At 36.0% G+C, this 24,632-nt stretch overlaps 2 protein-coding genes and 1 long non-coding RNA gene across 3 annotated transcripts; 2 read left to right on the forward strand and 1 right to left on the reverse strand.

Moving 5' to 3' along the window:
• Positions 1-49: 49 nt before the first annotated feature.
• On the forward strand, positions 50-11,021 carry tmem184c (transmembrane protein 184C). Its single transcript, XM_048196670.1, is given in 11 exon segments — positions 50-619; positions 1,712-1,842; positions 1,954-1,990; positions 2,314-2,473; positions 2,476-2,518; positions 3,070-3,144; positions 5,890-5,983; positions 6,315-6,427; positions 6,756-6,855; positions 7,082-7,253; positions 8,804-11,021. Coding segments are annotated over 11 exon segments (1,338 nt in total). The 5' UTR covers positions 50-502; the 3' UTR covers positions 9,100-11,021.
• A 272-nt stretch (positions 11,022-11,293) lies between these two features.
• On the reverse strand, positions 11,294-24,550 carry prmt9 (protein arginine methyltransferase 9). The gene is given in 14 exon segments (XM_048196668.1): positions 11,294-11,711; positions 12,322-12,444; positions 14,735-14,888; positions 14,965-15,655; positions 17,800-17,983; positions 18,178-18,370; positions 18,570-18,651; positions 18,654-18,678; positions 20,739-20,841; positions 22,063-22,230; positions 22,338-22,574; positions 23,216-23,364; positions 23,507-23,709; positions 24,237-24,550. Coding segments are annotated over 13 exon segments (2,583 nt in total). The 5' UTR covers positions 23,705-23,709; positions 24,237-24,550; the 3' UTR covers positions 11,294-11,435.
• Positions 13,061-18,174, forward strand: LOC125272090. The gene is made up of 2 exons (XR_007185766.1): positions 13,061-13,278; positions 17,786-18,174. It is a non-coding gene; the product is annotated as an uncharacterized LOC125272090 (long non-coding RNA).
• Positions 24,551-24,632: the final 82 nt, after the last annotated feature.

Consider the following 24,632-nt stretch of genomic DNA (forward strand, 5'->3'; position numbering starts at 1 on the left):
CATGATTTGGCGGTTCTCCGATCCGTGTGGTGGCGCTGAGCGTTGAAAATGTTTCGCTAAACAGGCGAAGAACCCACAGTGACGGCAAGATCAACAGGAAGTGCCAGGAATAGCTTTGTTTATCAACTTCTCGCTCGCGTTCACTTTTTATGTTTTGAAGTCTGTAAAGTTATATATGCGTTTTATGACTTGACTTCGGCAAGAAGAAAATTAAATATGATTGCGCGCTGACTTTATAATGGACGTGACCGCGAGGGGCTCTTGAAAGTGAATGTGATTTATGTGGGAGCGGTGGAAAGCATTGGGAGGAATCAGCTGATTATTTGACTCGCTGAACACACATGATTCATCCAGATCTCTGTAGTGTTTATTCCAAGCATATGCATCTAAACCAAACCACAGCAGTAGAACTGCCAAGAACTTAACTCAGTTTTTATCGGTACATGTCTCTGTATCAAACTCCACTGGAGTGTAATGTAAGAGGTTAGTGTCAGTAGGAAAGATGCCGTGCACATGCGGGAACTGGAGGAGGTGGATTCGGCCTCTCGTGGTGCTGCTGTACATTCTGCTCCTTCTGGTTGTCCTTCCACTCTGTATATGGGAACTTCAAAAATCAGGGGTCAGAAATCTTTTTATAACTACACTCATTGAACGTTTAGCAGCTGACTGTCAAATCTGTGCCTAAATGCTGTTGTTTTATGAAACTTAACATGTAACCATTGACCCACAATTAAAACCATTAATAAATAATTCATGAATAAAGAAAAAACCTAGAAATTTGTTTTTATCTGGTTTTATCTTTGCTATAATCTGTATTGTAATAGAACATGAATGCTTAAATGGACTATTTTAAAGAACTTTATAGTTAAATTCAGTCACTTTTGGGATTTCAGTATATCTCTAAAATAATGTTTTATAACAATTCATGTTGTTCAATTCTCATTTATTTGCACTTTTGACAATACATACAATACAAGTAATGTCCATATGTCAATACAAATCATGCAGTTAGCTAACATGTCATGTATTCTTTTATCTAGAAACAATGATCTCATTATAGCAATTAAGTTGTGATCATAATGATATAGAAAATTTGGCAGTGGTGCATGTTGATTCAGAGTTGGCATCATCTGAAGTCCTGGCAGGGGTTGGCGTCATCTCTTAACTGGTGTTGGGGCGTCTGATAGTAGTTGGTAGTTGCTATTAATAAATCAATATTTTCTAATTTGAAATATTTAAAGCTGCATAATATGCTGAAAGGTCAAATGGGTGTTATTTTTAACTAAAACTATTAAAAATAATTTCTGTTCATTTAAATGAAGCCGAAATATAGATGTTGCATGAAAACTTATTACTAACATAAGTAAAATAAGTATGAGCTGAAGTACTAAAACTGAGATAAAAGTAAGTTGAGGCTAAATAGAAATATTCAAAAAAAGCTAATCGAAATGACGAGGGTGCATAACAAAATGACTAAAACTCAAATGAAATTATGAAAATAAAAGCTAGTTTAAAATATAAATAAATAATAAGAGTATAAATAATACTAAAATAACATTTATTAGAAAACTATATATATATATATATATATATATATATATATATATATATATATATATATATATATATATATATAAATACATAGTTTTGATCATTTTGACTGTCTGGTTTTCACACTGATGGTATTTTCTCTTTGTAATCTCATATATAGGTTAGTATTCAAAATAAGGCGTGGTTCATTGCTGGGTTATTCGTGTTCATGACCATACCCATCTCACTGTGGGGGATACTGCAGCATCTAGTACACTACACCCAGCCTGAGCTACAAAAACCCATTATCAGGTATTGATGTATAGATAATTTTACTTTGCAGTTTGATTATTTTATGCAGTATTGTATTATGTCCTGTGCAATTGTTTTCTCTTTCTCACTGATTCATTTTTCCATTTCTAGAATATTATGGATGGTTCCTATATACAGCCTGGATAGTGTGAGTATCATGTGATCACCTTACGGTTGCTAACATGTTGGTATTTGAATCGCAAATGTCTTCTTTGATGTTTGTTATTCAATTTAGTTTGCCTTGATTTGAATCCTGGCCTTTTTCTGTTTGACAATCAGTTAATGTGAGGCCTGATGTTGCAGATGCTCATGACTTAGATTACATAGACAGTTGGACTAGAAACTCATTTGACCAAACTCATGTGCATCTAATCTTTTTTTGAGCAGCATGTTATCATTTGTCATGTCTGTGCTCTATTTGAGGAATCCCTTTGTTGTAATGTCTTTGATCCTTTTTTTGTGGTTTCACAGTGGATTGCGTTGAAGTATCCCAGCATTGCCATCTATGTAGACACATGTAGAGAGTGCTATGAGGCCTATGTTATCTACAACTTTATGATCTTCCTTCTCAACTATCTGGGGAACCAGTATCCCAGTCTGGTGCTGATGTTGGAGGTGCAGGAGCAACAAAAGCATCTCCCCCTCTTTGCTGCTGCCCACCGTGGCCCATGGGAGAGTGAGTGTTTACGCAAACACAATTAGAATATAAAAGTGAGATAATGTGAGGCAGGATGTGGTTTTTAATGCAAATCTGTTGTTAATATTACTATAGGAGAAATTCAAGACATTGGCTGAGGCTCTTATGTTGAGGGCCTCCATTACCTGTTTACCATCTTCTCCTTTGGAGCCTTCTTCAAAGTGCAGGATGAGAAATGAACGTTTAGATGCAGCAGGAAGGGGTTTTTCTAAATTGCTTACAGATTGAACACTTTCTTGAGGTTGCTGGCTGCCTTTAGCTATTGCTGCTGACAGCAGCAACTTTTAAATTTACGTTAGGCAGTGGTGGTAATGTGTGAAGAGTTTGTTGATTTAAACCAGCAAATTTTTTAACTGAAAAAATATGTTGGTGTACTGCTTCAGAGAACAGTAAAGCTCTGTGATGTGCCTGTTAATAACTTGAAGTATTTTATGCAATGCCAGAGAAACCAATATTTTCTCAAGGCTCTTTTCCTCTATTTTTATATTGGGAACAGAACATCTAGCTAACTCATTTTTTTTTCTTAACAGAGTGCTTTTGCTGAGATGCAAACTGGGTGTTCTGCAGTACACAGTTGTGAGACCTGTCACCACAGTCATTGCTTTGTAAGTGTCATTCATATTATGTGTTGTAGACGTTAAGCATTTAACATCATATTTTTCTGTTTTTGTTTGGTTTTACATCATACAACGATACAATATATGCACTATCGTTCAAAAGTATGCTGATTTGGTGCTCAGGTAACATTTCTTATTATTATCAATGTTGAAAAAGGTTGTGCTGCTTAATATTTTTGTGGAAACTGTGATACATTTTTTGATTTTTGATTAATAGAAAGTTCAAAAGAACTGCATTTATTTAAAGGGGACCAATTATGCAAAATTCACTTTTACATGGTTTTTGAACATAAACGTGTACACAACCACCCTATAATGGTAAAAAATCCACTCAATCCTTTTTTTTATCCTGATAAATCCCATATATGCTTATATAAATAAGCAGTAGGGCTGCACAATTTATTGTGATTAAACCACACACGATTTGGCAATGGCTGCGATTATTTTATGCACAGCTTGTCAGAGCTGTACGGCCAAAGTACCTTTAAGACAAGTCATTTCACTCACCGGCCATCTTTGAAACGCCTCTCGGGCATCCAAGTGCAAGGCCTATCTCTTTAAATGGGGAAACATCAAATTCTTCAAAGCTGCTTGCCAAGCTTTCGATTAAATTTCATATTAGTAATCACCAATGAAATCTGACAACAACTGTCTCATAAATTTTTTTCCAAACGCTCTAATCATGACAAATCTGTATTTTTTTAGGCTGGATCAAGCTAATGCGCATGCGCAGGCCTAAATGTGGGTCTCTTGTGCCTCATTTCTGAGGCACACGTCTGACCGTTTCTATAGAAACCGGTGCTTCTAATGGCCCTGCAGTGACGCGATGACTTTACCAGTCAGCGATTGGCTCTTATTTAGAAGGCGGGACTTATTCCGCCATATTGCGCGTTGCACTTTCTCTCATTCAAAACAATACGAGTGACACGTCTTGTGTTATTCTATAGTCTTTGGTACGGCTCTGTGATCAGTAGTAAATGCTTCTCCATCTAAAAGCCAGAGGGTGCTCTTGCGCAAAAACTCCAGATATGCCCTGCCGCAGAAGAAGATAACACTCGTCATATTGCTGTAGCTGAATAAATAGAAGATTGAAACGCTTTGATTGATTAAACATGACTAATAAACACAACAACTGCTTTATTCTGTGTAAGAATCCACATCATCTCACAGAAGGATGCTCAGCTGTCGTTATGAAATGAGTTTGGAGCAAAAACATGTTATTAAATGTTGTTTTTTGTTGGACAAGATGTTAATAAATGCTTCTCATGTCTGGAAAGATGTTTGATGCGTGTTGCTTTGTCAAATGTAAATTATAAGCGACTCAAACTCACAGTGCTTTCAGGTGGATTAGCATTTGGACCCATACTTCATTGACAAGCTGCACATAAAAAATATAATAATAATCACAGCCTTTGTGATTTCATAATCGCACTATGAATCACGTTAAAGCGATAATCGCGTTTAAGTTTAATGTTATTTTTCGTATCGTGCGATAAATCGTGCAGCCCTAATAAGCAATGTCTCAGAATAAGCCATTTGCAGTTTCTATGCAATGTGACATCACATTGCACATGCCCCGCCCACGACTCCTGAAGGACTCTGCCCTTTTAGCATAAACCCCGCCCTGAGTGAGCTGTACACCGTCCGCCATGTTTATTTCCTTGCCAGAGAATTTAACAACAGCATTCAAGTAAGAAATGTATTCATAGTAAAGCTACTAAAATTATTTAATCAAGAGCAGTGAATGATTTTCTGTTTTTCTTTTGTTGTTTGATTCATATTAACAGCATATACAGCAGTTGGTACTGTATATTACGTTGCTTTCACTTTTTATATAGCTCGAATATACACATGCGATTTCTTTACTTGCTGTTTACATAACCAACTGTGTTTATGTGAACTTTGTGTTTTTGACATAATCTTGTGTATTTGACAGTTTAAGCACAATAAAACATTAAAGAGAACTTAGTTTAATACTCAAGTGACGCACCGTCTGACATCTTTCTGTGTGCGTGCTTCGGATGTGTGCGCTCAGAAAACCATATATCAGAAGTTTAGACTGATATGGCTTTAAAACACATGCAGATAATAAACTTTCATGATGATAAATAACTGCAATGTCACGTGAGCGTGGCCGCGATAGAGATGATAATCAAAACCAAACAGATGTTTTGTTCGTTTTTGGCAGAGTATCTGAGTTGTACAGGCTCCGCCCTCTTCTGGAAAGTGGGGTGGGGAGCAGCAGCTCATTTGCATTTAAAGATACATGCACAAAAATAGCATGTTTTTCCTTCCACTCAAAGATGGGCATTTACAGCATGGTATAATAAATGATCTGTGGGGTATTTTGAGCTGAAACTTCACAGACCCATTCTGGGGACACCAGAGACTTATATTACATCTTGAAAAAGGAGTATAATAGGTCCTCTTTAAAATAGAAATCTTTTGTAACATTATAAATGCCTTTACTGTCAATTTTGATCAATTTAAGGCAATAAAAGTATTCATTTCTTTTCTGACCCCAAACATTGATTCGGTAGAGTAATTTGAAATGAAAATAGATCAACAAACCATTTTGGTCAACATTAATGGTTCCATGTGTTTCTGTTCTCTGTTGCTGGTACTAAAATTACATCCTTTTATAGACTGTATAAATTGAGCATGTAACAGTTCAAAACAAAGCTTCAGCTGTTACTCAGTAATTTCAATGTCATTTCTGTCCTACCAAATTAGGATTTGTCAGCTTTGTGGCGTCTATGATGAAGGCAACTTCAGTTCAAAAAATGCCTGGACATATCTGGTTATTGTCAACAATGTCTCTCAGCTTGTAAGTACCTTTTTTTTTTCCTGAATATTATGCAAGACTGTCACATGGGCTAATGTCACTGAATGAGTCTACAGTTACACCCAGGAACCAAACAGCAGTAAAAGGAAAATAGAATGCAACTAAAGCTTTATTTACATCTTATAGATTTTTTTTTAAACAACAGTAAAACAAAACAGACAGCCTCTCATTTGTGTTCATGCAGCTTGTAAATATTAAAAGCTTAAGGAACATGAAGCAACAACAGTGAAAAATTATTGATAGTTCAAGTTAAACAGTAACCTTATAATCTAATGGTAATATGCTAATGTTGCACTTGTTTTCTTTTTTTCAGTTTGCCATGTACTGTCTTGTGCTGTTCTACAAGGCTCTGAGAGAAGAGCTGAGTCCCATCAAACCTGTGGGCAAATTCCTCTGTGTCAAGCTGGTGGTTTTTGTGTCATTCTGGTAAACTGTTCTCTACACATTGCATATAACAATTCTGATCTACTTGCAGTGATGACTTTTGTAATCATGTTTAGTTCCTTAGTTATTCAGTGGAGTTTTCTAGAACTTTTCTAGGATACACTACATAGAATTATAAAATTATAATAAACATACAATTATAGAATTATAATAAACATGTATTGTTAAATCTTGTGAAGCTGTCATGAATTGATTGATTGATTGATTGATTGATTGATTTGTGGAGATATATGACCTGGGTTTATGTCATTTTCATGTCCTTTTATGTCACCATGTAATGTTTTAATTCAGTTGTTTTTATCTGTCTTAGGCAAGCTGTAGTCATTGCGCTTTTAGTGAAGGTTGGTGTGATCTCAGAGTCTCACACCTGGGAGTGGGACAGTGTGGAGGCTGTAGCTACTGGATTGCAGGTATGGTACTTTGGTCTGACTCTGAGCACTAAACGACTTACATAACAACTCCTATGTAAATGGGATTTACGACTGGAAATAGTGAGACACCGGTTTAAGATATTTATATAAATTGGCTGGCTTACTATGTACCATTGCTGCTGCTGCAGCACCATTCATGAACTGCTGGTTGCATAAGGGGAAGTAACCTTCAAGATTAAGAGTCTGTGATTCTCTGTTCTCATAGGACTTCATCATCTGTGTGGAAATGTTTTTGGCAGCCATTGCCCATCACTTCAGCTTCACTTACAAACCCTACATACAGGAAGCAGAGGAAGGTTCCTGCTTTGATTCCTTCCTGGCCATGTGGGATATCTCAGACATACGGGCTGACATCTCAGAACAAGTGCGCAATGTTGGTGAGTCACTACACAGTTTTTTCTTAGTGTTGCTTGGTCAGAGGGTCTAGAAACTTTTTTTTGATAAATGATACTTACAGAATGATTTATCTACATTAGAGGCCAAATCATACTTTTTTCTAGTCAGAGATTCACTTATAAAACTAGTCAAGGTTTTGTACCTTAAATTTGTCAAGTAGTTATGAACATTTCCTTATTAAAAGAGGCATTTATCTATTTATTTTATATCAGTGCCTTTAATATAAATGGCCTGCCTTACATAAGGGATGAGGATTTTTTGTTGGGTCCAGGATATTTTTCTGATTTGCAAAGTCTGAATTACATTGTGACAGATTCACAAAACAGTTTGCACTGCGATGTGCCACTGTAACTTCTAAGATCAGACTGAAAGGATCAGAAACTGTTAAATATAAATTTTAAAAGTGTTTGCGAGAGAATGCAAAAGCACTGACATATTTCCTGGAGCTCCGTATTGCAAAGCCAGGAATACATTATGCTGCATTATTGCCTTAAATTGGTATGGTCCATGTTTCTGAACACAGAATAGGCATTGTTGACAGTGTTATTTTAGTATTTTGACAGATTGCTGTAGCCACCTCAGTTCAAGAGGCAACATGGAGGGCATTTGAACAGATCATTTCCTCATTACCACTAGTTATCACATAAAATATACTTCAGTATCAGAAGGAATGTTGATAGAAATAGTACAACTTCCTGAAATACATCATGTTTCATATAATTGCTCCAGTGTTGCCAAGTCCCAATTTTCCAGCGGAATTAGGTTATTTTTACACTGTTGCCTCAGGTTGTTTTTCATATCCGCAGGTTGAAGCGACCCCAAATAACATGATATTTAGCCCCTGGAGTAAGAATTTTACTAGGGGAACCCCGCCAAAAACGCGGAATGCGATTTTTACTGTGGGAAATAAATAGCAATTGAATTTAATAGTTTTGGACTTGTTAATTTTAACCTTTAATAATATAGTAATGTACCAACTGAAAGGGATCCCTGAATAGTTTACAGAAGATTATTTTGCTTAAAGGGATAGTTCACCCAAAAATGAAAATTCTGTCATCATTTACTCCCCCTCAAGTTGTTCCAAACCTGTATAAATTTCTTTGTTCTGCTGAACACAAAAGAAGATATTTGGAAGAATGTTTGTAACCAAACAGATCTCGCCCCCCACTGACAACCATTGCATTTTTTTCCCCCCTACTGTAGTACTCAATGGGAGGCGAGATCTGCTTGGTTACAAACATTTTTCCAAATATCTTCCTTTGTGTACAGCAGAACAAAGATATTTATATAGGTTTGGAACAACTTGAGGGTGAATAAATGATGACAGAATTTTCATTTTTGGGTGAACTATCCCTTTAAGAAAAATTGACATGTACTGTTCCTGATATATATATATTCAAACTAGTCGATATCAAATCAAATCTGATTTAATCAAAAGCTTGTGAATTGGAATCGAATTGTTTTGTATCAAAACCCAGCCCTATTAAAACAGTTATGCATCATATGTATGTGCTTTGTTTTTTAACTTTAGGGAGAACTGTTATGGGTCGGCCAAGAAAAACGTATTTCGGTGAAGAGGCTTGCCAGGACGAGAACACGGGACTGCTGTCAGCTGGAGCTCAGGAACCAGTTGAATCGTCTTCCACCCCTCCATCCCCCAAGGGCCGTTACCAGGGAATGGGCCACACCGTAACTCCCCACTCCATCTCTGCTCCTGCAAACCTTGGCTGCGTACCATGGGATGGAGATGTGGATGACATCCCACCAACTGTGATATCTAGCGATTGCACAGACCAACAGGGCTCAGACTATCCGGCGATTACTTAACATCACTGAGCTTCAGCTACCAAAGCTTTTATATTTAAAGCACATCAATCAATCTAGCTACCATTTAGAATATATGCAGCCACCGTTAACTCTAACCGGTAACTATTGGATACCTGTGGCTAATATGTGTTCAGAGAGGCTCGGTGAAGCTTTGGTAGCAAGGACACATATGAAGGACTTTGGCAGTGTTGGTCCTCTGTTTTTACCTCTGTTTCGCATTATTTTGCCGGAAACATGACCAAATTATAAACTGACCTTAAAGTCGAGCACAGTAATTCCCAAATGCCAGTTTTAAAATTTCATATAATCAGTTATCGGTACTTTTAAGACAGCTTTATGAATGTTTACTCTAAGAAACACTATGTATTGATAATGCTACTTCACAATTCCGTTGACGTTCTCCTGGATTTTGTTAGCAAGTCATTTTAATGATTTTTTTTATCATTAGTGTTAGGTTAGTTTTATCCGGTTGATGCAATTTTTTTTTTTTTTTTTTTTTTTTGAGGAGCGGCACCTTGATCATGGACAGTAATATGAAATTGCCAGGATGCCATTGAGATTTGGAACACTTTGTCTCAGAATATATGCATGTGTTAAAGCAACTACAGTTTGACTGTACATCAGCTTTTAAGCACAAAGTACTGAAACACTCATATCTTTGCTCAGTTCGCTTCAGAGCAACTTTTCTTGGACTGCTTGCCTTCTGAACAGCTTCATGCAGTTGCATCAAAACAAAAATGCATATGTTGTTTTTCTCTCTTTTGTCCTTGTCAGAAATTATTTGTTTTTAAGTAATTGCATTTTTATTTTTGGTTGTTTTAATGGCTAGACAAAGAAAATTAGGCTATGTTACTTTTAACTAGTATTGAAAATGTTGAATATTGATTTAAGTTCACCTCGGGGAATGATGCAATGTTTAAATATCAGCCAAAGCTGTCTTATTGCTATTAAAGGGACAGTTCACCCAAAAATGAAAATTCTGTCAAAATTTACTTTCCCTCATGCATATCAATCCAAACTCTTAAGACACATGAGAAACAAACCTAATCTTTTCTTGCCTGTCAAGCACACACTTTTGAGCTCGTTTACCATATTTGATGTGCTCTATGTACATGCTTCAATCAGTGTTTGTATAAGAATTAAGGCCTAAATTAAATCTATTCATCATATAAAGCTATAGTGTCTCTTAGAGTTGTCTAAAGTACCGACTTTGGTACTTGAATTTTAAAAATGTGACGCTTTGAGCACTGTTGTAGCCAATCACAGACATAATCAATGAGCGCGTGAACACAATGCACCAATCAGAGGTGTTTACGAATCTGCTCAACAGTGCTCAAAGCATCACATTTTAAAAATCTCAGTACTTATTGGTACCGAAGTTGGTACTTTTTACAATTGTAGTGTATCTTCACAAGATTGGATTAAACCGATTGTCAATGTAATCCATATGAATGAATGTTTTTATAAACTTTTTGAAGTGTCAAAAGTTTTGGTTACATAGACTTTCAATGGAGGGCCAGAAGTTTCTGAAGTTCCTTTAAAATATAATCATTTGTGCAAATTTGAACAAATATTTTATGGGTTTGGAATGACATGAGGGTGAGTAATAGATGACAGAATTTTTATTTTAGGGGTAATCTTCCCTTTAAGAAATTGTCTTTTTCTTTGTTAATTTTGGGTTTCAGTTGTCTGTTAGTACATAACATTAGCTGCACAGGAGCTATAAATGTCAAATATATAGTATAACAGCACATGCAGATCATTTTATGATTACAGATGTGGACCTAAATGTTTTAATGAACTGTCACGTGTCTCTCTGTTCTATTCAGAGAGATGCACCTTCCGCAATGGTTTGTACTGCTGTTGCATTGCCTTATCTAACAGTGGTTGTCACGAATAATTAAACTTCACATGGAAATGTGTATTGAGTATGTCTGCTTAAATCCCAATTCAAAGGGATAGTTCATCCAGAAATGGCCATTTACTAACCCTCCATGTCATTCCAAACCTGTATGACTTACTTTATTCTCTGAAATAAGATATTTTGAAGAATATTGGTAACCAAATGGTTTTGGTTATCACTGGGGAAAAAAAAAAGAATATATATATATATATATATATATATATATATATATATTTTTTTTTTTTTTTTTTTTGGCAAACTTTCCTTTTAAAGAAGCATCAAGCCACATAGTCATGGAGAAATTATTTTAATGTAAAATGTGTTCTGTTGCTAAAAATAATAACTTTGTTTTCCATATAGCAATTAAATAATTGCCCATTAGCAGCAGATTTTGGAGTGTGTTATACTATATATCGGTACAGAATCCCTCCCTTCATGAGTCATTGGTCACAGGCTCTGCCTCCCTGATGACATCATCAGCCCCCAGCCATTCCTCTTTAACAGCTGTAATGGAGATGCTGCTCTTGTGAAGCCGGATGCTGAGCCGGACCCACTCTCCTCTGCTGACCGCCAGGGGCTGCTGGAGGACCACCGCCGCCTGCTTCCAGTGTGAGTCCTCACTGAAGGTGCTGACGCTCTGCTCAGAGTCCAGATGGATCTGGTACCAGAAGGGAATGGCAGTCAGATTGCCTGAGGTGCTGACCTGCACCTAACAAATGCAAAGAATAAAAGGCACTTTAAGAGAAGGTCAAAATGACTTAAAATTACAATTAGACAAAACATGTTTTAAAATAAGATAATAAGCTGTTTTAATTCACCCGCTCAACAACTGTTTGTTTCCTCTGAAGTAATTGGGTTCCCTTGGTCCCCCAAAATTTTCTAATATTATATTATATTATATATATATATATATATATATATATATATATATATATATATATATATATATATTATATTATATTATATTATATTATATTATATTATATTGTATATTCAGCCAAGCAGTAAAATATTTAATGTGAGTAAAAATATATATAAAAAAATCCTTATCCACAATTAAATCACAATGATGAGAAATGTTAATTCATTTATAGTATTTATAAATATATTGAATTAGCTTTTATTTTTATATTTTCAGTTTTCATTTATTTTACATTTTTATTATTACTATTATTTCTACTTAGCTTTTTATTTTAGTTTTAGTAATTTTACTACTTTTGCATCTAATATTTGTTTTATTTCAGTTATCAAAAATGATTTTAGTTCAAAATAACAACACTAATAGAGAGAAGCCCAAAGAACCAGAACCAAAAACTCACTTTGACTTCTTTGTCGGTGTAATTGGCAGTGTTGTTCATGAGGTCTAGTGTGAAGAGTTCTACTGGATCACTAAGATGTGTACATTCAAGGGTGGACAGGTCCAAAAACATATGAACAGGTACCTGAAGGAGAAAACACACATAGAGAGACACTTTATCAAATTTAAAGAAAACCATAGAATGTAAAACCATAGAATTTCTCTCACACCTCTCAATATAAAGCATGAATACAATGGGGCATGAAGTGGAAAATGTGATCTTTGATATGCTGATAATCTTTAATATCTCTCTAACTGTATGACATGAACCAGTTGTTTCTGTTAAGGAAGTATGGAATTTGACAATACTCCATAAATCAGCTTTACAATAAGGCTGTTTCTGGTCATTTTAGTGCCCAATGTGGAGAACTTAAAATGCACACTGAGATTCAATTCAATAGGCCCTAAAAAAAACAAAAAAACCCCAGCAAAGACTCCATTTTGGCATCTGCACTAGAATGTGTACTTGAGCTTGCAGGTCAAAGTCAAGTAAAACAAACTGAACGCAAACATTACATAATTGGGGCAGTCATGGACAAATGGTTAGAGAGGCAGACTTGTAACCCAAAGGTTGCGGGTTTGATTCTCAATACCTGCAGGAAAAATGTAGGTGGGGGAGTGAATGAACAGTGTTCTCTTTCACCAATACCCATGACTGAGGTGCCCTTGAGCAAGGCACCCAACCCCCAATCGCTCCCTGGAGAAGTGAGTGTGTGTGTGTGTTCACTACTCACTGCACCTAATGTGTGAGCACCAACTTGGATGGGTTACATTCAGAGGACAAATGCCGAGTATGGGTTGTCATACTTGGCCTTCACGTCATGAAGGATTTGTCATATGGGCCCAGTTGTTCAAAAAGTTTAATCTGGATCAGAATGATCTGCATTTGGAAATCCCGTGTTTCGCTATCCAGGATCAGGTAATCCATCTTACTTTTGTGCTAGTTTTTCAAAGCAAAATTGGATTGGATCACCCTGATCCAGATACACACTTTTTCACTTTTCCAAATCTAGATTACTAGTGCTCTATGGAGCCCCTAAAGAGACATGGTGATAGAAAGAATATGATATCAAAAAACACTTTGAATTAAATATATATATATATATATATATATATATATATATATATATATATATATATATATATATATATATATATATATATATATATATATATATATATATATATATTTTTTTTTTTTTTTTTTTTTTTTTGATATTTACAGCTGTTTGGGGATTACTTTATGGCACCAAAATCTCATTTTTACTTTACAGTAGGGGTTAAAGATTAGGCTAAATATGTAGCCTAATGCCTACTTCTAATTTATTACTTTAACATTTAAACTAATCAAAAGCAAAAAAAAAAGTTTTTTAGTCCAGTTTTAGAGTTTTATTACATTTTTGTTCCTGAAATCCACCCTTCTGATGGGATCAGTATAGTCCCGATTTTTTTGGATCAAAGGTATCTCAATCTTACTAAAAAGCTTTGAACAACACAAACTGATAATTTTATGCAGATCAAAACAAAGATTGGATTTTGTGATCTAATCTGATTTCAGAATCCCTTTTTCCTTTTGAACAACACATTTTCAAGATTTAATCCAATCCGATAGCCGAAATCCGATCAGATTACTTTTGAACAACTGGCCCATGAAGATAAAGCAACACAACATGGCTTTGTTCAGACAGGCAGTCATGAAACATAATCTACCGTTCAAAAGTTTGGGACTGGTATTTTTGAAAGAAGTCTCTTGTACTCAATGAGGCTGGATTTATTTGACAGTAAAAACAGCAATATTGTGAAATATCTGTACAATTTTAAATAATGTTTCTATTTGAATATGTTTTAAAATGTAATGAATTCCTGTAATGGCAAAACTGAATATGTAATGTCTAATACAATTTGTGGATGTGTTTACAGCTTTATGTAAATTCATTTATTTTTTTCTCACTATTTCCCCATATAATGAACTTGATATCATTTTATATGTAGTAAATTGTGAAGTAGTGAGCAGTTTTGGGACATAGCACATGTAAGAATATGAAAGAAAAAAAAACTGTAATGGCTCTGATGCTTATGTCATCTCAAGCACTTCAAATTCAGCACAATGGCGAAATGTTATGATGTAAATGAGCAAAACCAACATTTTAAATAAAGCATTTGCAAATTAATATGGAAACTGATGTAGATATATAGATTTGGTTTGTAAATTAGATTTGTAAAACAAATCAGATTTGGTTGCAGTGTGAACAAAGTCTGCATTACATTGAACCTCAAAATGCCAGAGCACATTTCAGAGCAAATATGGGACCTCACACACAAACACAAGAGATGAAGAGTGAGCACAGTATTCACAGAGCTGCTGAAGAACATACTGTAAACTGATTGATGAATGGAGCGATGTTGAACCCAAGAGTCGGCTCTGTTCCCTGAACGGCGCTTTCGAGAAGCAGCGTGTCTGACTCAACAAGCATACCGTGGATCACAATGCGCTCTGGAAAAATCTGTCCACCGTCCTCCAACAAACACCTAAAAAGGGTTGACAAGAATAACTGTAAGCAAATCTGAAGAAAAGAACTAACCGTAGTATGTTTTACACTCTTACCTAGCTAACGTTGCTTTCTCCAACAGCTTCTGTCTAATAAGACCGCAGGTCTCTATGCAGTCAAGTATTATGGCGCTCCAGAGCTTCTCGATGGATGGCCGCTGAAAAACTGCAGAATCGTCCTCCACGTGACTCAACCAGAACTCCAGAGCACTTTCAAGCACACCGTTTTCTTTGGCCAGCAGTCTCAGCATAGTCTGGTGATGCTCCTTCTCAACTGAGCTGTAGGCTTGAACCAATCCAGGGCTGATTTGGTTATCTTCACTTGAATCGAAGCCTAACTGGGCTGCCATCAAGGAGAGCACAGAGAAGCCCTCAGAGACATCAAGCACATAGATTGGGTCGAGTTCTGTGTTTGATTCCTGTGACCTTCTAGTTGACGTTAAACTAACTAAAAGTTTGCTCATGGCCCTCTGGAAGCTGTTATGATATGCTGTGTTATTGAGGAGGGCGATCTCAGTGGACTCCAGCATAAAAGCACGGGAAGCTTTCTCCTGGTTGGTTTGAAGGCCAGCCAGAGCACTGCACAGCTCTGACTCAGGATTTGCATTGGGGATTTTGGAAGGTCCTTTAGTTACATTGTCCATATGAAACGTGTGTCCGTCTCTCACGATAGCAACGCAGCACAGCCTCAGATAAGAGTCCTTACAGGAAACTTCCACCAGTATTTCATCACCACATTTCACAGTGTCTGAGGGACGACATGAATTTATTTCATTATTTATTTATTTAACACCATACCAGCATCAAAGGCTATATTCATGGCAAACTCAAGAGTAATACAATTTACAATACTCATAATAAGAGACGACATGAATTAAAGTCAATTCATTAGGTGTGTTTGACTTGAAGCGGTGCTGCACAGACTGATCGGTGTATGACATTAAAAGTACCGTGAGAGCGATTAGAGAGCGGACGGCTCCATTTGCTTGCAAATCGCTCTCACTGTACTTTGATGTCACACACCGGTCTGTGCAGCACCGCTTCAAGTCAAACACACATAATATTATTCAAAATGCCTATTAACATGAGAACTGGTGGTAGCTAAACCTGTAATCTTCACTAAACAGGACTAATCACGAAATCAAATGCAAAAATCATACGCAAATAGACAGCTATGTATTAGTCTCAACCTCATATGTTGCATATTGAACACACAAAAAAAGGTGCAAGATGAAACTGTCATTCGAATTTAATTGTCAGCCTTGCAGAAAAAGGGGAAACACTATGTTTAAAAAAAAAATAAAAAAAAATCCCAGTTCAATTATTGTGGTTTAATCCATTTCAAATAACCCACCCATAAACTGCATGTACAAGTGGCTAGTTGGTCAAATGGTCTTTTCCTGTCTAAACGGGCAGTTCTTTTGAAAAATAAGCCCATATAATTTAAATAAATAAGCTCAAAATAAACTAAAAAAGGGTAAATTGCTGCTAATAGAGCAGTGGTTCTCAACTTTTTTGACTCCAATACAAACCAGGGGCTGTATTCACAAAACATTTTATCTTACCGCTAAGAGTTCTCCTAAATAGCTGTAAAAGTTCTTAGCTAAGAGTTTTCTCTTAAAACCTATTCACAAAGCTGCTGAGACCAACTTTTACTAAGGAATAGACTGAAGTCTTAAGCTAAGAGTAAGGGCGGGGTTGACCTCGTTGCTATGGAGTATCCACACAGTGATTGGCTGATGGGGGAGGAGTCAGCGATTTAATCATAGAAATATTGTAGAATGAGGTGTCATGTTTCCACATTAAAATAAAGGTTTTAAAATACAAATGTTGCCCTATTCAAATAAGTATTTTTTAATAAAAATGCTGCCATATTGTTGCCATAAAGGTTTTAAAATGTAGGCTAAGTGTCACTAATTAAACTAGTATATACAGTTAATTGTCCACCTCTTGGATGTCTGCATCAGAATGCAGAATTCAAGCGACAAATTATGTTTTATAAACAAAGTTTGGGAGAAACACATTCAAACAGTCTTTCTAATCAGCTCTAGAGGAGGAATATATACAGACGAGAGCCGACTCGCCTATAGTTACTTTGACAGTTTTCTGCATCCCTCTGCCAAACCGCTCCTTACTTGGCTGGAGATATGGGGAGAACTTTGGTTTTGGGCTAAATTTCAAGCTCGGAGCCCTCTAACCCCTTGGACAACACATCAAATACGCTTATTATATATATATTTTTTTTTTACTCTATTCAATCATTTGTAAGTGTGAACTGGCACAGGTAATCAGACAATATTTATTTATTTGTTAAAGATTTTTTTTGGCGTCTCATCGTAGATTCAAATCTATAAATCAAATTGTAATGCATTTATGAAGAAAAGGTTCAGCACCCAAGGCTCTATTGCTATTCCCTCAATGGTGTAGGCTACAGTGTCTTTGGGTAGATTAGGACTGTTTGTGATTTGGTCTTAATGATTTAGGAGTCCTCTTGACTACTCCAAAAGTTTCACAGACTTAGGAGCTAGTTTCAGCACTAAAATGCTTTGTGAAATACTCTTAGAGCAAAAATTTAGGACTCCTAAAATTAGGACTGACACGCCCACTATTTTTAAGAGTTTCTCCTAAATCGGCAAGTTAGGAGCTACTTTTAGCTTTAAGATGTTTTGTGAATACGGCCCCAGGATACTAGGAGATATTGGAGATATATATATATATATATATATATATATATATATATATATATATATACTACTAAAATAATTATAATTAAAATTAGGATAATTACATTTCAGGATGCCAGATGTTCTGTATATTTATTATAAAAATGCTTCAGAACCATTAGCACTCTTTACTCCTCTATATTTTCAATACATAGGTAGCAGCTCTTACTGAATGGACTCTGTACTGGATAGATGGCCTGCTCCCAGCATGTGTCTTCCTGTGGACCAGTGGACAGGTGGTTGTCCTGGTCCAGGTGTAGCTGAAACCATATTGCCAGAGCATCAAGAATACCCTCCCGAGTCACACACAGCCGTAGCTGCGTCACCTCTCTGGAGCAAAGACCCTCCAGCTCCTGCAACACAGAGAATGCTTAGAACCACTTACTATGCTCATGTCACTTTAGGTTTTTCAGTCATGTTGTTTCTTGACCATTTTCTTCCAACATCATTGTGATCTGTTTGAGACTTGTTTGATTATCAAAAAACATTTTTAGTTCAACATTGTACTGCTAAATACATGGCTCTATATGCTGACTGAGTTCAATACCTGCACATTATTGAAGTCTATGTTCAGAGCTGTGAAAGTCTGTGTGAGCTGAAGGTATCCTCCACGCAGGCGGCTCAGTCTTTCAGTGGTGTAGGGCTCTGTGCTGTCCTCGGTATCAGCCGAACAGCTAACAGGACTGTAGATCTGTCCTACTGCAGACAGATCCAAGCCTCCCAATGAAGACACACACAGCCTGCAGAGGGTTGATTGGACGGTTAAGATGTGCAATAATTCAATCACTGAATGTTCACTGTTTTCTTTCTCAGATCTAGAGCCTGCTTCTTTGATAACTGTTCTTTTATCTTTTATTTTAAACTGTTTAAAGAGAAATGCAATATAAACTTTTACATTCACAATGCGTCACTCATGCATGAGCAGCTTTGGTTGCTCACCTGTGGTGTCTACGGATCTCACGGCACTGAACAGCGACTCCAAACACAGTTGCACCGGCAGGTATTACACGGCCCGTTTGCGAGGACTAGATAAGGGTTCTCGAAAGTTCTGTGGGAAGGTTTTAATAATTAGTACAAACGAGTTTAAAATGAAGAATCACTTATGTTTTTCTTTAAGAAAGTGTATAAATTTATAGCTACTATATTAATAGTTACTATATTACTATATAAACATAAAATGTAATATTAAAAACATCAATTATGTAAGCTTGTTAGAAAAGGTAACTGACTTTTTGTATCACAACTTTTCATCAAAAAATGTCAGAATTGTGAGTTTATAATCACATAATTTTCTCAGAATTGCATGATATAAACTTGCAATTCTGACATTTTTTGACAATGTCCGCCTTTTTTCCTCAGAACTGGAATTTATAACTCACAATTGCTAGTTTATATCTTGCAATTTTTACCTTATTTATCTCAATTGCAAGTTAATAGCCAGCAATTTCTGACTGTATAACGCACAATTGCGAATTTATCTTGCAATTCTGAGAGAAAAAAAAGTCAGAATTGAGAGATGTAATTTTCTTCTGATGTCGCAATTATCTATTTATTTATTTTTTTGCATGGTGGAAACAAGCTTCCATAATCCATTTCAGTGGAAGTGCTAATTGTAAAAAAAAAAAAAAAATCCATATTGTTAAGCTCTGTTAGGGTATCATGTTGATTTTAAAACAGATTCACAAACATTTTAAAACAAATGCATGCATCTCAGGTAACCACTAGGTGTCCCTATTGGCTAAATGTGAATATACACCAATCGGGCATAACATTATGACCATTGACAGGTGAAGTGAATAACAGCAATTATCTCTTCATCACGGCACCTGTTAGTGGGTGGGATATATTAGACAGCAAGTGAACATTTTGCCCTCAAAGTTGATGTGTTAGAAGCGGGAAAAATGGGCAAGCATAAGGATTTGAGAGAGTTTGACAAGGGCCAAATTGTGATGGCCAGACGTCTGGGTCAGAGCATCTCCAAAACTGCAGCAGTCTGCAGTGGTCAGTATCTATTAAAAGTGGTCCAAGGAAGGAACAGTGGTGAACCGGTGACAGGGTCATGGACGGCCAAGACTCACTGATGCACGTGTGGGCCTGTGTGGTCCGATCCAACAGACGAGCTACTGTAGATCAAAGTGCTCAAGAAGTTAATGCTGTTTCTGAAAGAAAGGTGTCAGAATACACAGTTTGTTGTGTATGGGGCTGCATAGCCGCAGACCAGTCAGGGTGCCCATGCTGACCCCTGTCCACCACCGAAAGCGCCAACAAGTGGGCACATGAGCATCAGAACTGGACCACGGAGCAATGGAAGAAGGTGGAGTTGTGAACCTGGGGAACACATGGTTCCAGGATGCATTATGGGAAGAAAGCAAGCCGGAGGAGGCAGTGTGATGCTTTGGGCAATGTTCTGCTGGGAAACCTTGGGTCCTGCCATTCATGTGGATGTTACTTTAACATGTACCACCTACCTAAGCATTGTTGCAGAGCAAAAAATGGTTCAGGAATGGATTGAGGAGCACAACAACGAGTCTGAGGTGTTGTCTTGGCCTCCAAATTCCCCAGATCTCAATCCAGTCAAGCATCTGTGGGATGTGCTGAACAAACAATTCCTATCCATGGAGGCCCCACCTCACAACTTACAACAACATCTTGGTGCCAGATACCACAGCGCACCGTCAGGGGTCTAGTGGAGTCCATGCCTCGACGTGTCAGGGCTGTTTAGGCAGCAAAAGGGGGACCAACACAATATTAGGAAGGTGGCCATAATGTTATGCCTGATTGGTGTAACTTGATGCTCTCTGATAATGATACTGGAAAAGCTTAACATATTTAAAGTAAGGATTTAGAAGAAAGGATCTGGTTTTAGGATGGCAAAGTATGATCCCCCCCCCCCCAAGATTGCTATTAAGAGAGACAGAGACAAAAATCTCTTAGTCACCGACTACGGCCAGATAAACATCGGATCAGACAGGATAAAGTAATTTGTATAAAAGGATTACACTATAATCAGAGTTTAGTTTGTGGCATCATGTGACCTCACTGTAGGTTTGCTGATCAGAACAGTCAATACTGCATACATATACTGAAATCCTTGAGAAAGTGACTTACAGGTGGAGGTAACAGTAGGTGCTTCCATGCATGGATCAGACTCTCAATAATGCCCTCACCAAACAGCCCTGCATCTACTGTCTCTGTTACTACTAGAGACACTCTAATGAAAGGAACATAATACAGGTCAACACACTCGTTATCTTCAATAGGTACCACAGTGAACTGTTTATATGATTGAACAGTTTTATAAAAACAAACATGCAATGCACTCTGCAGCCAAAAACATTCATGGAACCATTTTTTGGTAACACTTTACAATAAGGTTAATTTGTTAACATTAGTTAATGTATTAAATTGCATGAACTATCCATGAGCAATACAATGTTACTGTATTTGTTCATCCTTGTTATCGTTAATAAAAATCCAGCTGTTGTTCATTGTTTGTTCATGTTAGTTCACAGTGCATTAACTTATGTTAACAAATACAACTCTTGATTTTAATAATGTATTAGTAAATGTTGAAATTAACATTAACAAAGATCAATAAAGGCTGTATAAGTGCAGTTCATTATTAGTTAGTAATGAACCTTATTGTAAAGTTACCCTTTTTTTACTATAAATTTACTTAAGCCGGTCAGAATTTGCTTTTGTGAATGCAATATTTTTACTAATAATACATTACATTTTTAGTATTTATTTTACAATTCAGTAAAAGTTATACACTACCATTCAAAAGTTTGGGTCAATATGATTTTTCTAAAATATTTTTATTCAACAAGAACACATTAAATTGTAAAAAAAAAAAAAAAATTCTATATATATATATATAAAAAAAAAAAAAAAAAATATATATATATATATATATATATATATATATATATATATATATATATATATATATTATTTTCATCAAAGAATCCTGAAAATTATAATATAGCACAGATTCCACAAAAATATTAAGGACAACTGTTTTCAACATTGATACTGAGAAAAAAATGTTTCTTGAGCAACAAATCAGCATTAAAATAATTTCTGAATGATCATGTGACACTGAAGACTGGAGTAATGATGCTGAAAATTCAGCTTTACCATCATAGAAAAAAAACAAAAAAACATTTTAAAATTCATTAAAATGTAAATCAGCTATTTTCAATTGTAACAATATTTCACAGTATTACTATTTTACTGTATTTCTGATCAAATAAATGCAGCCTCAGTGAGCAAAAGATGCTTCTTTCAAAAACATTTAAAAATCTTACTGGGGTCCCAAACTTTTGAAAGATAGTGTAAAATATTCTTGCAAAAAAACACATATGTTATTTTTTCCAGTTTAAAACCACATCAATATGGATCTGGTTAACTGTATAAAGAGTTTCTTTACCTATTTGGAATGTCTTTTGGAATTTCCATGTCCAGAGACTTCAGGTGAACGATCTTGATGCTATTTGCCATCCCATTGGCTGAGAGCACCTCACATGCCAGCTCATACATTGTCTTTGACAGCTCACAGGCATAGACCTCAGCAGCACCTGCCATTTTTGCACACATTCTAACATACCAACCAAACAGCGTCAAACTACACTCACTGCTGTATATCAGTTGTAGCAGACGTTTGTTAAATAACAATGTTATGTAATAGTTCCTGAAAAATCTCACCCGAGGATGCCGGTGCCAGTTCCGATGTCCAGAACGGAGCTGCATCCTCCCTCAACAGCTTTCTTAATAGCCAATTGGTACTTGTGGTTCCGCCCATGGTCGTTGAGCATTAAGAAGTGCCAACGTTCAACCAACCAGTTTGCAACACGGTAAAAGTTCTCCTTCGCCTCTGGGAAGTCTGGTCGGAGTTTAAGGGCTTTGTAAAAATGCCCAGCAGCCTCATCCCGAAATCCCATTCTGAAACAACAGAAACCAATTCAACAATTGACTGATTAATTTTGTTTGTAAATAAACAACACGGTCCACCATTAAAATGTTTGGGGGTCATTATTTTTTTTACATTTTTTTTCCTGAAAGAAATAATTTTATTCTGCATTAAAATGCACGTATCTATAGTTACAAAATTAGCTTTCTATTAAAAACAGAATCCTGAAAAGAAATGTATCTCGGTTTCCAAAAATATTTAGCAGCACAACGGTTTTCAATATTTATAGTAATATTGTTTCTAGAGCACCAAATCAGCATATTAGAATGATTTCTAAAGGATCACATTACACTACAGATTGGAGTAATGATGCTGAAAATTCAGCTTTATTATTACATTTTCAGTTCTTTTAAATTGTAATAATATTTTACAATATTATTGTTTTACTGTAGGCCTATTTTTCATCAAATAAATGCAGCCTTGGAGAGAATAAGAGTCCTCTTTCTAAAGTGTTATTATCAACCCTATATTTTAGAGCAGTAATGTATGTATTATACATTTGTATGTATAAATAAGACATGAAAAACACTCTTGATGAGACGAACATGACTTTTCTTAGTTTACAAAGACTAAACCACTAAATAACAGACAAAATAAACAATAAATAAATAACCTGAAGAGATGCTCTCCCATGCTGTTCACTATAACCTCATCCACTGGAAACAATTCCATTGCTTGTTCATAGCAATCAAAGAGGTCCTGGATGCGTCCAAGAGAGTCCAGCTCATCAGCCCATTTAAACAGAGTGAATCTAAAGGACTCCTGTAAATATAAAAACATTTACAGATTTTGCAAAAGAGGTTCTGAAGCCTGAATAACTTCAGATTTATCATTCCACCATACATTGAATGTGAAAAGCATCGTGGAGAGAGAGAGAGAGAGAGAGAGAAAAAAAAAACCTTACATTTGCAAAGTCTCTTAGAGCTGGGGCAAGATTTAGAGCCAAAAGATAGTGAACAAAAGCAGTGCCATAGTCCTGACTGAACAGACACTGCTGAGCACTTTCCAACGATCTAGACACCAGCTCATTTCTCGCAGCATCTTCCCTCTGAGTTCGTCTATGACGCCTTGTCCTCTTCGGCCTTGTATTGGCATTAGGCATCTTTTCTGTGAATTACAGAGCTAATTATGTATCACTTGCTAAAGCTGAAAAACCTGAATAGACACAGAATGATCTAGGGGCTAAAAAAATAAATGGAAAAACAATTCCACCATTGTCAAATATAAATATACAAAATAATTTATTGTGAACACGTTTGCTAGTATCTATATTCATGTAAATATAATTTCATATAACATAAAATAATATAAAAAAATTACTAATTATTAAGCAATATTAATTACTAATATCTAATCTGACAAATCTGTTAATTCCAAAAATTAGTAGATTTAGTAGGCCTAACGTTACTTGTAGAAAATGTGACAAGAGAAAAGATTTTCATAAAAAAAACATCGTTGAATATTATAATTATAATTTTCCCCCACGGAAATAAGAAAACAGAAAAAAAATGCATTTTGCAATTGAATATTCATATTTTAATAATTAATTTAACATTTTTTACAGCATTAGCTATTTTGTAACGTTTCCAAAATTTGGACTGAAAAGGTTAAGGCTGATTTATGATTCTATTTACCTGTTTCAGGCTTGCTAGTTGAGATCACGGGGATGTATATTTATCACTGTCCCTGCGACTCCAGCCTATCGCTATAATTAAACCCCAAACTTCGCTTTAAACATATTTTTATATTGCTTTATCTCTAGATTAAAGAGCTACTCTGCTACTGCACTGCAGGTCCGTTCAGTACATCCAGGCGGTTGGAAACAACATCCGCTATTTTCGAGTTCCACTTCCACACATAAGATTTACTGACTGACCAGCCCATTAGTATTATTTCAATATTAATAGCTTTGTTTGTTTTTGAGAAACCAAAAATCTGATACTTATGCTGAATGATTTATACACCTGGAACAGATGTTAATTTCCACAACAACACTTCCCATTATTCCCCAAAATATCACTGTCTTCCAA

Source organism: Megalobrama amblycephala, linkage group LG7, assembly GCF_018812025.1.
Source record: "Megalobrama amblycephala isolate DHTTF-2021 linkage group LG7, ASM1881202v1, whole genome shotgun sequence".
Taxonomy (NCBI): domain Eukaryota; kingdom Metazoa; phylum Chordata; class Actinopteri; order Cypriniformes; family Xenocyprididae; genus Megalobrama; species Megalobrama amblycephala.